At 38.2% G+C, this 17633-nt stretch overlaps 2 protein-coding genes and 1 long non-coding RNA gene across 3 annotated transcripts; 2 read left to right on the top strand and 1 right to left on the bottom strand.

Annotated features, from left to right (window-relative positions):
• The first annotated feature begins 2925 nt into the window (after window positions 1-2925).
• On the top strand, window positions 2926-5519 carry LOC143853397 (pectinesterase-like). The gene is made up of 2 exons (XM_077363152.1): window positions 2926-3482; window positions 4650-5519. The coding sequence occupies exons 1-2, from the start codon at window positions 3110-3112 to the stop codon at window positions 5345-5347; spliced, it is 1071 nt and encodes a 356-aa protein (XP_077219267.1). The 5' UTR covers window positions 2926-3109; the 3' UTR covers window positions 5348-5519.
• A 4982-nt stretch (window positions 5520-10501) lies between these two features.
• LOC143852885 (uncharacterized) lies at window positions 10502-13017 on the top strand. Its single transcript, XR_013236887.1, has 2 exons — window positions 10502-10831; window positions 12228-13017. It is a non-coding gene; the product is annotated as an uncharacterized LOC143852885 (long non-coding RNA).
• A 948-nt stretch (window positions 13018-13965) lies between these two features.
• LOC143852884 (uncharacterized) lies at window positions 13966-14626 on the bottom strand. The gene has a single exon (XM_077362523.1). It carries the CDS (start codon window positions 14463-14465, stop codon window positions 14106-14108), a length of 360 nt encoding a protein of 119 aa, XP_077218638.1. The 5' UTR covers window positions 14466-14626; the 3' UTR covers window positions 13966-14105.
• Between the last annotated feature and the right edge of the window lie 3007 nt (window positions 14627-17633).

Raw genomic sequence — 17633 nt, 5'->3', positions numbered from 1 at the left:
CGTTCTCTTATCCAAACCCTCTTTTTCACTTTTCCCAGTAAAATTTATAACATAGGAAGTTTTTAGTAAAATTTTCATCCCATCCCATGTTTGGTTGCCTTTTAGCATTAGAATTTTTTTAATCTCACTCTTGTAATGATTGCTTATGAGCATGACATGGACTCCTTGTCCCCTCTTTTTCTTTCCTAGGGAATGATGTTCTCTCTCTCTCTTCCCTCTCTCTCCTTCATTCCCATATTTGGTAATGACACCCCTAAATTTTGGCTGGAATTTTAGGAATTGTAGGGGGGGGGGAAAACCTAGCAAATCCCATTGACTTCACTGTTGGGATTAAAAAGCTCCTAGGATAAAAAAATTATCCGGCAACCAAACTGTTTCTCACAATGTAGTTGAATTCATTCCCCTTCTTATAGGGGTAAAGGCATGTTCTATGTGCAAATGTTTTGGTTTCTAGTGTCTTTTTTTAGATTGGCCACTCCTCTTAACTGTTCTAAACATTTCAATTTTGGGGGTCTAAATAAGTCAGTTTAGAAACACCATACATCATCATCTATGAGGACCCCACATCAGGGCATTATCTCCTTGTTGTGAGATGAATTTTTTTAGAACTTTATTTAATGCCCATTAAGTTGTTTAATGTCAGTTAGAAGTTATACTCTGAAGTTTGGTGCTCCTCACTTGTGTCACCTCTTCTTCTTCTTCTTCTTTTGGGGGGTTTTTGCAAAAGAAGTCTTGTACTTTGCTTTATTTGCAAAAGGAGTCTTCTAGTTTGAAGATTTGCAAATAGAGCCATCATGTTTGAGTTAATTTTGCAAATCAGCGCATGCCATTAATTTGTGACGAAATACCCATGACAGTCAATGACAAGTTTTGAATCAAAGGTGTGGGAATATCATTTCTATATATACTAGCTTTCTTATGCATGGGTGTTAAAAAAATGGGCACGCCCGGTGCAAAATTATGGGCCCCACCATACACGTGGGCTCAGTTGGGGATTGTGGGACGTACCCCATCAAATCACGAGGCAAAATGGTGGGCCCCACCTATGCATCGTTTGAATTGAGCTGGTGGGACCCACCTTATGAAAACATATCATTGAGCATTACATGTAGGGCAATGATATTTTCACTCCCCCTAAAGTAAGCATTCGCTCCCGTTTTAATGTGATTTGACGTGAAAAAGCGTTAATGAGGGGAGCGAATGCGTACCGCAAAGGGAGTGAAAATATCATCGCCCTACATGTATTTTAGTCTTTTCCAAGGTAATTTTTATCTTTTCACATATAAGGACATTTTGGTCTTTTGCAAGTCAAAAAAAATCTGCAATGGGTAGTTTGGTCACTAATTGGTGGCATGACCTGATTTGCAAATTTCTTTGAAACGTGATGACCCTATTTGCAAATTGTCAAACAGGAAGACTTTTTTTGCAAATAGAGCAAAGTAGAGGACTTATTTTGCAAAACCCCACCCTTTTTCTTTTTTTTTCTTAAATCGTCATTTTCTAGGGATGCATAACATTTATTTGGGTTTTCCTTTTGAGATCAATATGATTTTAAAAGGGAGTATTTGTAGAAAGGTCTTTCCATTGAAAGATTGAACACTAGTGGGATGATGAAGTCTTTTAGAAAGCATTCTCAATGATGTTCCAATCGTCTTTAGAGTTTCTTAACTGAAGCATATCAAATTATTATCGATACAATTAGCAGATCACCCACTGTTGCTCTTGAAGATGCATCTTCTCTTTCTGAATTTGCTTGGATAACTTTCATTTTCATGGCTAAAGTAAACAATTGCAACTTTCAGAACGACAGAGATGTCTCTATTGGTTCAAGTATGCAAATATTTACACTTGAAATCATGTTAAATCATTCCTTCACATGATTTTGACCTAGAAGGAACCTTTGATTTATCTAATTATGGTTGGGCCTGCTTGGATTGCAAGGATTTTCTGGGAAAGTTTGGAATGGAAAAGCTTTTCCAAAATTTCATACTTTTCCATTATTTGATTACAAATGAAATTTTTTTTTTTAAACTTTAATCACTGCAGCTCAAGTTTTATTTTGAGGAACCTTCAATATATATGACATCTCTCTAAATAAGCCATAGCCATAGCATTCCCCTTTTAATTGTGGTCACACAAAAAATCCCAGGAAATTTTTTTCCATGATAAATAATTTTCCTGCAATGCAAACAGGGCCAAAAGTGTGTTTAGAAGTTGGGTTTTATTACATCACTGAATAAAATCACTTCATTTCAGGTGGGTCATGAGCATGACAAACTGAAATGATTGAATACTGCTTGAAGTCTTAACCAATCAGTGTTAAGTTATGGATAGGGGTGTCAATGGGCCTGGACGGTCCCTGAATCCTCATCTGATTCTATTAAAAAATGAATCTGAACACTACTTTACATGGTGGAGCCGATTAGTAATCAAATGGTTAGGATCATTCGATACATCCATGAAAGGGGATGCAAAAGGTATATCCTGAAAAAGGATTTTCTCTTTTAAATAGTGCATCCCAAGTAATGCAGCAATAATGCAGGATGATTTATTTTACCCTACTTATAGATGTTGTTGCAAGTCTACTTCTGATTTTGAAGTAATGAGAAGAAAGATGGTTCCTACTCCACCACTTTCTAATATTGCTTCTGCAGGCAATATTGCCTAGACTGAAAAAAATTGGAAGCAAAGCAACCGATAAAGTACATCTCTCAAACTCGGGGTCCACATAAGGTGGTGAGTCTCACTGGATCACCGTCCGTCAAACTTCAGACTGAAGAATCACAGTTTTTTCATAGCTACATTGATACAAATGGTTAAAGTAAAAAGGTCTCAGGACCTTGAAATGGGAACTCTAAGTATACGGTTTCAAGTGGAAGTTTTTGCATGTATGCATGATGAGATTAAATAGCCCTCTCTTTCTTTCACACACACACACACACACTCAACATTGCTTTTAAGAATCCTATTAAGGACCGTTTTAAGTGGAACATCTTTGCATGCATGCATGTATGTATGACGAGATTAAATAGCCCTCTCTTTCTCCCACACACACAACATTGCTTTTAAGAATCTTATACACAACATTGGTTTTAAGAATCCTATTAAGATGTCCTTTTCAAATAACTATACCTCCATGAGATCGTTTAACCTTTCTCTCATAGTCCTGGTAATCTCTGCTCTCTTTCTACTTCCCATAGCCAACAATGGCGCCTTCTCGACAATATTGGAACCTGATCTTATCGTAGCTAAAGATGGTTCGGGAAATTATACCATCATCTCTGATGCAGTGGCCGCCGCACCTTCATTAAGCAAATCATGGTTTGTTATATACATCAAGGCCGGTGTTTATGAAGAAAATCTGAAGGTACATCACACGAAGATCAACATTGTATTTTTTGGCGACGGTATAGGCATAACTATTGTAACTTCTAATCGCAGTGCTTCCGAAGGATTGAAAACTTTCGAGACGGCAACTGTGTGTAAGTTCGTAATCCCCATTTTCATATCTTAAAAGTGTTCTTAAAATTTTTAAAACTCGGTAGAGCTTCATGTAGCCATATGAGTTTTACTTATTTATCTGTATCATTACTTTGGCATTTGCTAGGCAATCTCGCTGAAAGCCATTTTACGCCTCACTGTTGCAGGAGAAAGAATCCACACAGGCTCACTTTTTAGTTGATTTTGTCTTATTCATTTAATTCATCTGAGGTGGCTGTTCTCTCCTGGAAAAGTGAGCCGCAAAATGGCTTTCCACAAAATTGCCTAGCAAATCCCTCTCTCGCTATGTATTAAATACTTTATATATAAATGTAAATTTTTCTATAGATATTAAATACCTTACTCAAAAAATAATAAAATTAAGGAAATCTAAAGATATAGTAATGGGAAAATTTGAGTGGCCCGTGAAAAATTATTTCTAGATTAAATACCTTATTATTTTCAGCTTCGGCTTTGTTTTTACTTAGTAAAACTTTATTCATATATGCACATAATAAAAGAGGAATAATATCATGTTCTGCCACTAATCACCCATCTTCGAATATGTTACAGTATGGATGCTAAGGGCAAGTGGATTCTCTTGAACAATAGTTTGAAAAGAGAAATTGAAAAATAAGCATGTTTAAGATATCGTTACGTGTGAATGTCCTAAACATCATGCACAAACAAAGTATGTTCTTGATCTTCATTAACTAAATCGAGTGCAAATACGTAATATCCTAATATCCTTACTGAAAATGATATCAGCACAATCATATTTTGATATTTTCAAAAACCATCTTGTCTTTTTAGTATTTAAAGAGCTGACAAAAGGTTCTTAGATTTCCCAGAAAGCTCTCACTAGCCAATTAAAGACGAAAAGACAACTGGGTTTGTGCAAATAACAAAAAAAAAGGTCGTGCTGATAACATTTCCTTGTCCTTAATCATGATTAAAATATGGTCATACGATATTTTTGGGACAATTGATATTATTTTCGGAAATATTATCGCAGTCACTTTTGTTAATGTGTATCATGTTTCAACACTTAGGCCTTAATACCCTCCTTAACAGAATTTTTTTTTAATGTTTTTAGCGTGCAAAGAAGAGTTCTTGACATATAATTACGCATATTTTCAGAATTTACTCTAATTTTTAAGTTTTCTCAGCGATATTAGGACATGGGTTCATGGCACAAAATATGACATTCCGAAACTCAGCTGGACCGAGTAAAGAACAAGCAGTAGCTCTGAGAAGTGAATCCGACCGATCAACGTTCTATAAATGCAGTTTTGAAGGATATCAAGACACCCTCTACGTGGCAAGAAATCGCCAATTTTATAGACAATGCGATATTTTTGGGACAGTTGATATTATTTTCGGAAATGCAACAGTCATATTTCAAAATTGTAATTTATATGCGCGGGAGCCTCTCCCGAACCAGAAAATCACATTTACTGCTCAATCAAGGAACAATTCGAACAAAGAATCGGGAATTTCAATCCATAATTGCACGATAAGAGCAACACAGGAGCTAGAGCTATCGAACATGTCATTTAAATCGTACCTCGGTCGGCCATGGAAGCCATATTCTAGGACAATTATCATGCAATCTAGAATAGATAATCTTATTGACCCCGCTGGATGGGTGGAGTGGAGTAACAGTACTTCGCCATTAAATGAATTATATTACGCAGAATATAAGAACTGGGGAGCTGGCGCTGGCACGAACGATCGAGTGAAATGGCCGGGATATAAAGTAATTAGAGACCCTAATGAGGCTGCTAAATTTACTGTAAATATTTTCATTCAAGGTGATGAGTGGCTACCTGCAACTGGGGTTCCCTTTATTCCGGGTCTAATCTAGATAATCTGTATCCTTCTTGTGTGTTTTATATACAATTATTAAGACAGTAATGATAACTTGTATCCTTCTTGTGTGTGTTTTATATTTGTATTATTAACACAGTAATGACAATTATCAATGTATCTTGTATAAGAACTAAATAACTTAGATGGGTGTCATGCTCTTTTGGGTGCGTTTGGATTGCCAGAATCAGGCTTTGAAATCGGGATCTGATTTTGATTCCACCCAACTCCAACCAAAAAAAAGAACAGAATCAAGGGGCAGAATTAGAGGGGAAAATGCCAGAATGTGTTTCCTGTCATAGGCTCCATGTGGTTATTTTCAGAAGCAAAGTGGAGAGGGTCCATGTGAAATGGTACTGGAACAGAGTGGAGTAGGAAAATGAGTGTTGGGTTACCTAAAAAATAAGAAATTAGACTAGAAATGGATATGGGTGTCATTATCAAAATTCAACTTTATGGTGACTGCACTTGGTTGCCCTTATTGAACAAGGAAAGTGGGTGTCATGATCAATAAGAGAGTCTTTTGGTCTATTTTAGTGGGAAATCAAAATTTGGGTGAGTGGGTGTATGGGCCATGGGGTCATGTGGGGGATTAAGACTACGTAGGCCACAAGGAGAATTATTACTTCATTTGTTAGAATGCAACCAAATGCCACTGAAAAACTGATGAAAGTTGTATTTTGCCTGAAAAGCAATCAATACTGTATGAGAAGGTGTTGATTGTTTTGCCATATAGAGTTTTTCGATTTTTTATTTTTTTTCCCTCCTTGAGGAGTCTTTATTTTGGTTTCTATGTGTTTTGTTCTGTAGTCCCCTTGACTACCTTGGTCATGGTTGCTTCATGCTATTAAACATGCTATTAAAGGTACACCATTTCATTTACAAAAAAAAAAACCTTTATGGGAAGGTGATAATTTCCCTTGCAACTATGTACAGCCTTGTGCCCCGCTGGGTATTTTTCCTATAAAGAAGTGTAGTTTTGGAGTTTTTATGTGGCTGGATCAAATATCAAGGATAGTAGGGGTGCAACTTGGGTCGGGCTCAACCCGAACCCGATGGGTTCAACCCGATTTTCGCTCAGGTTGGGTTCGCATTTTCTCGGGTTGGGTTGGGAAAAGCCAACCCGATTTAAATTCGGGTTGGGTTAGGGTTGAGACCTTGGCAACCCGACCCGACCCGAACCCGACCTCTATCTTCTAATTTTGTTATGATTTTCTTAGGATTATGCTTTTCTTTCTTGTATTTTTCGGTTTGGTCGTAAATGACCCGATCCCAACCCGACTCAACCCGACCCGATTTGGAGGAGGGTTGGGTTAGGGTTGACCATCCTCAACCCGAGGCTGGGGCTGGGTCGGGTTAGGGTCGAGGTAATGCTGTCTCAGGTTGGGTTAGGGTTGGCCTCATCCCGACCCGACTTGCACTCCTAAAGGATAGGCAATTTGTTAAAACCCCACTACACTATGTGCATGTACAGCTGTCTGCACGCATACTATGTAATTTCGTGGGAGCTGGAAATGGTAATGGTTTTTCTTTTTGTAGTCAAAAGTAATAGAAAGTGATATGTGAGGGCTGAATGGTTTTTTGAGAGAAATTTGAGACAAAATGTCCAACAATTATAAACTTCATCCCCCTAGGCATATGAGAAAAACCTCGACAATTATACCATCTGTGGGAGCCAAGAATTTTTTTTCATCTCTAATGCTCTGTATGGTTGCTAGGTTTTTTTTGGTCCCGGGAGTTATGTGGGAGAAAAAAATACCCTGGGAGATAGGTGGGAAAAAAAAGAGTCCTGGAAGTATCCTGGTAAAATATAAATCCCATGTTTGGTTATGTGGGAGAAAAAAATACCCTGGGAGATATGGTGGGAAAAAAAAAAAACCTTTGTTTGGTTGCTTGATAGGTTGTGTAGAAAAAAATTCTTCTCAAGCTTATTTTTGGTTCCTGAGTTTATTTTGGTTCCTGGGGTTATCTTGGGATGGGATGAAAATGCAATCATTACAAAAGTGGGATTAAAAAATTCACCCCACAAGTAATCATTACAAGAGTGGGATTAAAATAAACCTAGTGCTAAAAGGCAACCAAACATGGGATGGGACCAAAATTTAACTTACTCACCCACAAAACTCCCAGGAACGAAAAAAACCCGGCAACCAAACAGAGCATAAAGGATTCATTTAGCCGACCCCAACTAGTTTGGGACAGAGACTTTGTCGAGTTGAGTTGAGAAATGGGTGTCTCCAGGTAGTGAGAGAGACGTAGGGCATTGGGAGGAGGAGAGAGATTTGAGAGGGCATGATTTTAGTAGGGTTTTTTATTTCCTGATTTTTAGCCATTTCTCATCACTTAGACACAGTAGGTTCCAGTTTTCATTACCTCATTTTTAACCAATAACGAAATCAGTCAATAGCTCACACTATACGTGCAATAACTGACACTAGTGGTCACGATCGTCTCGTTGTAGTGGGGCCATGCAGATAGACGGTCTACATCATTTGACCGAAACAACATTTTTTCTGTGGGCTCGGAAACGACCTCTTACCTATACAAATATTCAAAAACATTTTTTGTCCGAGAACGAATAGGCAGAAATTCATTGCCAGGCTCAATGGTAAAAGATAATTGTTTAATCAGTCACGGAGAGTATAGATGTGAAATCAAGACCGTTGATCTTTCAAAACATCATGACCAGTTGCAGATGATTTGTGTCATTTTCCGAAAGGGATTATGAAATCAATGGTCTCGATTTCTTGGCAGAACTCTAAATGACGTTTTTGATTGATCTGGAGCCTCAGATAATCGAATCAACGACACCTTGATTATTGTAGCCGTTTGGATTAACGGATCCGAGCATGTACATGAGGAACAAGTGGGCCCAATAAACACCTTTTCGCAAGGAGCGTAACAGCTGCTTTCTTTTTTAGCATTTTCCTCTTTTTCTAAAAGTGCTGTAATATTTGTGGCCAGAAAAAAGAGCATATTTGTGTGACTAATAATGAATTCATGAAGGAGAAAACTAGAGGAAAAATAACGCCTGAAAAGGCCGAAAAAGTCACAAAATAACAAAGAGGAATGATAGAATGAAGCGCGTCCTTGCAAAAATCAGCTTCAGGGGCGCCCCTATTGGCCGATTTATGAAAAGTCAACACAGTTCCATCATAAATGCACTTTTCAGAAATCAACCAATAGGTGCGCCCTTGAAGCTGATTTTTGCAAGGGCGCTCTTCATTATATCATTCGTCAAATAACAATAACAATCAATAAATAAAAAATAAAAAAATCCACCGACGCACCGCCTCTTTAAAATTCAACTATAAAAAAAAGGGAAATGATTTCCGCGCAAACATGTTTTGATACAAGACGCTCATGTTTCTTGTCCTTTAGCATTTATTTTCAAGTAAGTACTTTTTGGGGACAGTAAAAACACTTTTACAGCTCTATAAATGTAAAAGGCATGAAACATGAGCGTCTTGTAAGAAAACATGTTTGTGTTGAAATCATTTCCCGTAAAAACTTCCAAGCGTAGGAAAAATTATAAATATACATATTTGAAATGACTATAACACTCTCGTTGTTTGGCATAATTCCTGCTGTTTCACCTAGACAGGTAAGGTCATTTTGGTATTTAAAAGTTTAAACACGAACAAAGCGCTGAATCCAATAAAACAAAACCACAGTACACCTCCAAATTTCAGTGCTGAAAAGGGTATTCTCGTCATTTAGACCAACACGGGTAAATCTATTCCACACCAAAAACTGAAACAAAAAACAAAGTGTTCATACTCTATACGTGTGGAAAAAACCACCGGAGAATTGCCCTACTCGCCGGAATCCTCTTCACCACCACCAAACAATGATAGATGATTGTACAAGAGAATGAGAATGGAAAGACGTAGGAGTGCGACTCCGACCGGTGAGCCCCCTAGTTAGTGAATGGAGTTTGGTTTCTCGGCGGATAATATTGGAGAGTGCGGTGCCCTTATCGGAGGAAAGAAAGTGTATAATGAGAATTAGGATGACCCGAACTAAGAGTAGACCTACTACAGGACTAAGAATTTCTGAGATCACCTCCGAAAAGGCTTCACCTGAGTTCCCAGTAAAAATAAAACCACGACAACCACGGCCACCACCACCACCACTAATAACAGGAGCCTTATTAGTGACGTGCACTTCGTCCTTCATTCATCATCTTTATCCATGTCTTCTTCTTTGGTTCTCTTTGGTTCTTTTCTTTGGGACCTCTCTTATTATTAGATATAGATGTTCCAAAAAGAGGAGCCTCACATTTTTTTTACAAGTGATGGTAGTTAAGTAATTTCAGTACGAAGTCACTTAGTTAAGACAGTACGAAGTCAACTAGTCATTCCCGGGGAAGTTGAGATTTGTTTCACATTGCCAAATTAAAATAGAAAAAAAAAAAGGAAACGATTTTAGCACAACCTTGTTTTTATAATTGCACTAACCCATCTTGTAGTTTATTATTTAAAGAGCTGTCTCGGATTATTAGGGGACATTTGGATCGGATTTTAGAATCTTGGATTTCCTCAAAATCGTACTTGGGAGACGAGAGAAGAAGGAGACCAGAGGTCGTTTTCTAATTTCCCACCATTCTTTCCATCAGCAAGAGAGTATGAGACGTTTTAGGAATCTCAGGATGGGGGAGAGATTTCTAAAACCTCCATTTCTTACTTAAAATCCAAGATTATAAAGAGAAGCAACATGGACGGTCTCCTTCTATTTTCTCCCACTCCAGCACTTTTTAATATTGCTTCCGCAGGCAATATTGCCTAAACTGAAAAAATTGAAAGCAAAGCAAACCATAAAGTACATCTCTCAAACTTGGGGTCCACATAAGGTGGTGAGTCTCACATTGGAGCACCGTCCCAAACTTAGGACTGACGAATCACACTTTTTTCATAGCTACATTGATACAAATGGCTAAAGCAAAGAGGTCTAAGGAGGACCTTGAAATGGGAAGTCTCTACGTATACGGTTTCAAGTGGAAGTTTTGAGTGGAAAGAGACATCTTTGCATGCATGGATGCATGATGAGATTAAATAGCACTCTCTTAGCTCTCTCTCAACATTGCTTTCAAGAATCCTATTAAGATGTCCTTTTCAAATAACTATACCTCCATGAGATTGTTTAAGCTTTCTCTCACAGTCCTGGTAATCTTAATTTGCTCTCTTTCTACTTCCCGAAGCCAACAATGGCGCCTTCTCGACAATATTGGAACCTGATCTTATTGTAGCTAAAGATGGTTCGGGAAATTATACCGTCATCTCTGATGCGGTGGCCGCCGCACCTTCATTAAGCAAATCAAGGTTTGTTATATACATCAAGGCCGGTGTTTATGAAGAAAATCTGAAGGTACATCACAAGAAGACCAACATTGTATTTTTTGGCGACGGGATTCGCATAACTATTGTAACTTCTAACCGCAGTGCGGCCGGCGGATGGAGAACTTTGAAGACCGCAATTGTGTGTAAGTTCTTAATCCCCATTTTCATATCTTAAAAGTGTTCTTAAAATTCTTAAAACTTGGTAGAGCTTCATGAATGAAATATTCTGTAGTCATGTGAGTTTTACTTATTTATCTATATCAATAGTATGGGATTTGCTAGGCAATCTCGCGAAAAGCAATTTGTGGCTTATTGTTGCAGGAGAAAGCAGCCACACAGGCTCACTTTTTAGCGGATTTTGTCTTAATCATTTAATTCATCTGAGGTGGCTGTTCTCTCCTGCAAAAGTGAGCCGTTCTCTCCTCCAAAAGTGAGCCGCAAAATAACTTTCCAGGAAACTGCCTAGCCCTTTCTCGCTTTGTATTAAATACTTTATATAGAACAAGTGGTCATTTAATTAAAATCTTATAAATGTAAATTTTTCTATAGATATTAAATACCTTACACAAAAAATAATAAAATTAAGGAAATCTATAGATACTCTATATATAATGGGGGAATTTGAGTGGCCTGTGAAAAATTATTTATAGATTAAATACCTTATTATTTTAAGCTTCAGCTTTGTTTTTACTTAGTAAAACTTTATTCATATATGCACATAATTAAGGAGGAATAATATCATGTTCTGCCACTAATCACCCATCTTCAAATAAGTTACAGTATGGATACTAAGGGCACATGGATTCTCTTGAACAATAGTTGGAAAAGAGAAATAAAAAAATAAGCATGTTTTGATACATGTGCTCATGTATCTTGTCTTTTAGCATTTAATTGTCACGTAAGCGCTTTTGGGGGGCAGTAAAAACCCTTTTACAGCTCTTTAAATATAAAGACAATAAAAACGAGCGTGTTGTATCAAAACTTAGTTGTGCAGAAATCATTTCCCTTAAGATATTCTTACGTGTGAATGTCCTAAACAAGTAAACATGCACAAACAAAGCATGTTCTTAATTAACTAAATCGAATGCAATTACGTAATATCCTAATATCCTTCGGGAAATGATATCCGCATAACCATATTTTGATATTTTCAAAAACCAAATTTGTCTTTTAGTATCTAAAGGGCTGTCAAAAGGTTATTACATTTCCCAAAAAGCTCTCACTAGCCGATTAAAGAAGAAAAGACAGCTGGGTTTGTGCAAATAACAAAATATGGTCGTGCTGATAACATTTCCTTGTTATCTGGATTAAAATATGGTCATGCGATATTTTTGGGACAATTGATATTATTTTCGGAAATATGATCGTAGTCACTTTTGTTAATGTGTAATTGTGTATCATGTTTCAACAATTAGGCCTTAATACCCTCCTTAGCAGAATTTCTTTTATGTTTTTAGCGTGTAAAGAAGAGTTATTGACATATAATTATGCATGTTTTCAGAATTTACTCTAATTTTTAAGTTTTCTCAACGATATTAGGACATGGGTTCATGGCACAAAATATGACATTCCGAAACTCAGCTGGACCGAGTAAAGAACAAGCAGCAGCTCTGAGTAGTGAATCCGACCGATCAACGTTCTATAAATGCAGTTTTGAAGGATATCAAGACACCCTCTACGTGGCAAGAAATCGACAATTTTATAGAGAATGCGGTATTTTTGGGACAGTTGATTTTATTTTCGGAAATGCGACAGTCATATTTCAAAATTGTAATTTATATCGCGGGAGCCTCTCCCGAAGCAGAAAATCACCTTTATTGCTCAATCAAGGAACAATTCGAACGAAGAATCGGAAATTTCAATCCATAATTGCACGATAAGAGCAACACCGGAGCTAGAGCTATCGAACATGTCATTTAAATCGTACCTCGGTCGGCCATGGATGCCATATTCTAGGACAATTATCATGCAATCTAGAATCGATAATCTTATTGATCCCACTGGATGGTTGGAGCGGAATAGCACTTTGCCATTAAATGAATTATATTACGCGGAAAATGAGAACTGGGGACCCGGCGCTGGCACGAAAGATCGAGTAAAATGGCCGGGATATAAAGTAATTAGAAACGCTAATGAGGCTGCTAATTTTACTGTAAATATTTTCATTCAAGGTGATGAGTGGCTACCTGCAACTGGGGTTCCCTTTATTCCTAGTCTAATTTAGATTGTGTGTATCATTCTTGTGTGTTTTATCTAGTATTATTAACACAATAATGACAATTAGGCAGTGTGATGGTCCATCAGATCAATGGCCTCACGCTGTTCACTAGATCTTGGTCATTTTCATTTGTCCAGACAAGATAATCTTAGTATCTTACTAGTCCCTCTCTTTTAAGATCATTCATGAAGGGCCCCACCATCCACGTTACTGAAGCCCTGCTGATTGGACCATTGTAACCCATTCAAAGAGTGGCTGACAAATGTGCGGTGAAAAACTAAATCAGTCAATAGCAGCCACCAGTGGTCATAATCGTCTCGTTGTTGTGGGGCCATGCAGATAGACGGTCTATATCATTTGATTCATGGATGTGAAATCAAGACCGTTGATCTTGCAGAACATCATGAGCAGAGACGCAGATGATTTCTGTCATATTCCGAAAGGGATTGTGAAATCAATGGTCTAGATTTCTTGGCGGAACCCTAATAAATGACACTTTTGATTGATCTGGGCCTTACATAATCGAATCAAGGACACCTTGATTATTGTAGCCGTTTGGATTAACGGATCCTACCATGTACATGAAGGAACAGGTGGGCCCAATAAACACCTTTTCGCAAGGAGCGTAACAGCTGCTTTCTTTTTTAGTATTTTCCTCTTTCTCTAAAAGTGCTGTAATATTTGTGGCCAGAAAAAAGATCATACGTGTGAATAGGCCCTCAAGAGACAAGAAGTCACAGAGTAACCATACTTTTCAGAAATCAGCCAATAGGGGGGCCCTTGAAGCTGATTTTTGCAAGGCCGCCCTTCATTCTATCATTCCTCAAATAACAATAACAATCAATGAAAAAATTTTAAAAAAAATCCACCGACGCACCGCCCTCATTTAAAATTCAACTATAAAAAAATTTCCACGCGTAAGAAAAATTATAAATATATATTTGAAATGACTATAACACCCACGTTGCTTGACACAATTCCTGCTATTTCACCTAGACAGGCGAGGTCATTTTGGTAATCTAAAAAGTTTAAACACGAACATAGCTCCAAATTTCACAGTGCTGAAAAGGGTATTCTGGTAATTTAATATCTACCCGGGGGTAAATCTGTACCACACCGAAAACTGAAACAAAAAACAAAGTGTACATACTCTATACGAGTGGAAATTAAGCACCGGAGAGATGTACAGGAGAATTGCCCTACTCGCCGGAATCCTCTTCACCACCACCAAACAACGATATGCGATTGTACAAGAGAATGAGAATCAGGAGAAGTAGGAGTGCGACTCCGACCGGTGAGCCGCCGAGGCGGTGAATGGAGTTTGGTTCTCCGGCGGAGAAGATCTTGGAGAGTGCGGTGCCCCTATCGGAGGAGAGAAAGTGTATAATGAGAATTAGGATGACCGGAACTAAGAGTAATCCTACAGGGCTAAGAATTTCCGAGATGGCCTCGGACAGGGCTTCACCCTGAGTTCCGAGTAAAAATGGAACCACGACGACCACGGCCACCACCACCACTAATAGCACACCATGAGGCGCTCCTCTCCCTTCATTCCTCATCTTTATTTCTTTGTTCTTCTTCTTTGGTTCTCTTCTCAGGGACCTCTCTTAGTATTAGATAGAGATGTTCTAGAAAGAGGAGCCTCACAATTGTTTACGAGTGAGGGTAGTTTAGTATTAGTACGAAGTCAAGTAGTCAAGATCTACTTTTGCTTCTCATTCCCAGGAAAGTTGCGTTTTTTTTCACATGGCCAAAGTAAAATAGAAATAAAAAGGAAACGATATCAGCACAACCTTGTTTTTATAATTGCACTAGCCCATCTGTAGTTTATTTAAAGAGCTGTTAAGGATTACCAGGGGCCGTTTGGATACTCGGATTTTAGAATCTTGGATTTCCTCAAAATTGTAGATGGGAGACTAGAGAAGGAGAACAACGGTCATTTTCTAATTTCTCACCGTTCTTTCCATCGGTCAGAGAGTATCAGATCATCCCATGTTTCTAGGTTTTAGGAATATCAGGATGGGGGAGAGATTTCTAAAACGTGAATTTTTTACTTAAAATACAAGATTCTAAAGAGAAGCGGATTTTGAGGAAATCCAAGATTTGAAACCCGCAAATCCAAACAGCCCCAATAGTTCTCAAAATGCTCTTACAAATGGATTAAAAATGAAAAGACAGGCTACATTTGTGCAATTATTAAAGAATGAGAGCAGTAAAATTAGAATCCTACTAGTGACACTGGCGGCCCTTTCACAGTTTTATGCTCATGGTTTCACCATGGAGATGACATGTGTGACCTTTGATCTTGTGGGCCACTGTGAGATCAGATTTCATGCCGAACTGATAATCTAAGCCCTTGATCAAAACAGGCTTTCGTTGCGGAGCCCACAATCACAAAAAGGGTTTGTGGGTGCGACTGGCCTTGGCAAAGCTTATAAAGTATTTAACATGTAAAATCATGGCTGGCATGACTACATGAGCAACCCAATTGACACCCTGTGACATTCTGCACCTAAAATTATGGCCGTTAGTGTATACAATATGATTAGATCTATGTAAACAGGTGAGGAGATGTAGTCTATTAATGTAATTCCACTTATAATATAATATATAGAGGAGTGTCATTATCAAAACAAAACTCTTCTCAGTTGTCCTCGGCGATTACAAGAAAGGGTAATTCTGACTTTGGCGTCCAAAGCACGCAAAGGCCAAGGCCTAAGGCGGTAAGGCCTAGGCTCCTCAAGATTGGAGCTTTTAATGCAAAATGACTTCAAGGACTCCTCGTTTTCCTGAATTTTGTGAAAAAAGACCGATATATCCCCTACATTAGAAAAGCCGGTTGTCAACCGACTTCGATTCGGATTGTCACGATCCATTAGATCGATTTTCGGATCTACTTTTTGAGCAGGGACATGATCCAGCTCAAGTCTTCGCGAATGATGACAAAATCTGCTGAAAAGTGAGCTTCTATGGCTGGTGTGACATGCGACAGACCATCTACGAAATTCCTTCTATGGTGGATGCTAGAAAATCCCATAAAATGTTGGTTGTTTTTTAATAGAGTCTTTCTAAGGGAAGTGATATATCCACCACTTGTGATTACTTGGGACACCCAGCAACAGTGTATCAATGACTACAGAAGGGCTGTACTTCCCATCAGAAGGATTCAATGGGGCTGATTGCCACCTGCACTCGCCTGGGTGTCCCAAGTAATCGAAAGGGCTGATATATCACTTCCCTTTTTTAATTGGGAAGTGATATATCTGTCCTTTTTTTAAACTTGGAACAGAGCCACCTTTGGTGTATCTACGACTGCAGAGGATCTGATTTACTCCACATGAGAAGGATTCAAGAGGGCTGTCCCGTGTAAAGAAAAGGGGCAGATTTATCATTTCCCTTCTAATATTGCGAAATTAGCTCTTATAGTAAAAAAATGAATAATAATATAAAGGGTATTTTCATACATTGGTACCTGCCATTGGGATCTAGGACACTACTTCGGATTTTGTGGCTATGCCTGGGTCACGATTCAAAATAATTTTGAACCTTAGGATATGGATTCAATGGACATAATAGGATCCATCTCTTGTGCTTAAATCCTATCCATTAGCATTTGGATCCGAACATTGGACCGTCTGTATCCACCGACACCCGTCCTCTCGCTATTTGTTTTTAGGGGTGTCATTGGATTCACTTAGGATCGGATCTATGATGTTGGTCACGATCCATTCCGAGTCTGGGTGATTATCCATTCTTAATCTGAGTGTCCATTGAAGTGTCCTAAGTCATACTTACTTTCTACGCAATTAGGGCTTAGGATCATGGGAGAAAAGAGGAAAGAAACTCGAAAGAGAGTCATCGTCCAAAAGAAAAGTGGGAAAATGAAAGTCATTTTTTACAGGAGTGATTCGTGAGCATGTCATCAACTTCACCAACCCTTTTGAGCATGTTATATATGATTTTTAAAAAAGTAATGATCTTTGTTTATACTAAAACAATACACTGAATTTTAGTGTAATGCAATGCCACGATATTCTCAACTGTCTAGGTCGTCATTTAATAGTCACCTCTAGGATGCGTCATGGACTAATGGCTTAGAAATCACACTACCTTGATGTCACTAGCCGTTTGATTAGTCGCTTGCTCGTAGACAGCTGACAAAATATTGCGTAACCCACAAAAAAGACACCAATTAGATGGTCAGTATCATTCCACAAGTGTGATCTTTTTGTTATGGCTCTGTTCACTTCTTTTCCCCCAAAAGGAAAGGAAAGGATCTTCCGGGTGACATGGCAGAAGGAAAAGTAATCCAGGGAAACTGTCAGGCTCTGTTCACTTCTTGTCCCCGGAAAGGAAAGGATCTTCCAGGTGACATGGCAAAAGGAAAAGGAATCCAGGGAAACTGTCAAGGAAAAGGTTTCATTTTCCTTCGAAAGCCTCTTTCTGATATATTTAATCGGAAACCAAATCTCAAGTAACAGGGAAAAAGTCAATTTCCACGTCATTTTCAACTTTTAAATAAGAAATTCCACATCTGATAATATTTTTCCTTGGAAAAAAAGTGAACACAGAAATTCTGTCTTGTCAGGGGAAAAAAAGATTGTTTTCCAGAAAAAACAGCACCAGGGAAAAGAAGTGAACAGAGCCTCAAGGAAAAGGTTTCGTTTTCATTGGAAAGCCTATATTTAATTGGAAACCAAATCTCGAGTAACAGGAAAAAAAGTCAA

The sequence above is a fragment of the Tasmannia lanceolata genome, unplaced genomic scaffold (genome assembly GCF_043159265.1).
Source record: "Tasmannia lanceolata isolate RefF3 unplaced genomic scaffold, GAP_Taslan_0.1 ptg000019l, whole genome shotgun sequence".
Taxonomy (NCBI): domain Eukaryota; kingdom Viridiplantae; phylum Streptophyta; class Magnoliopsida; order Canellales; family Winteraceae; genus Tasmannia; species Tasmannia lanceolata.
The sequence above is the reverse complement of the archived record's forward strand: the minus strand, read 5'-3'. Positions and strand labels throughout refer to the sequence as shown.

Coding starts and splice junctions, on each gene's coding strand:
- LOC143853397 (XM_077363152.1), top strand. CDS start 3,110: ATGTCCTTTTCAAATAACTATACCTCCATGAGATCGTTTAACCTTTCT. Junction 3,483..4,649: donor TTTCGAGACGGCAACTGTGT/GTAAGTTCGTAA, acceptor AAGTTTTCTCAG/CGATATTAGGACATGGGTTC.
- LOC143852884 (XM_077362523.1), bottom strand. CDS start 14,465: ATGAGGAATGAAGGGAGAGGAGCGCCTCATGGTGTGCTATTAGTGGTG.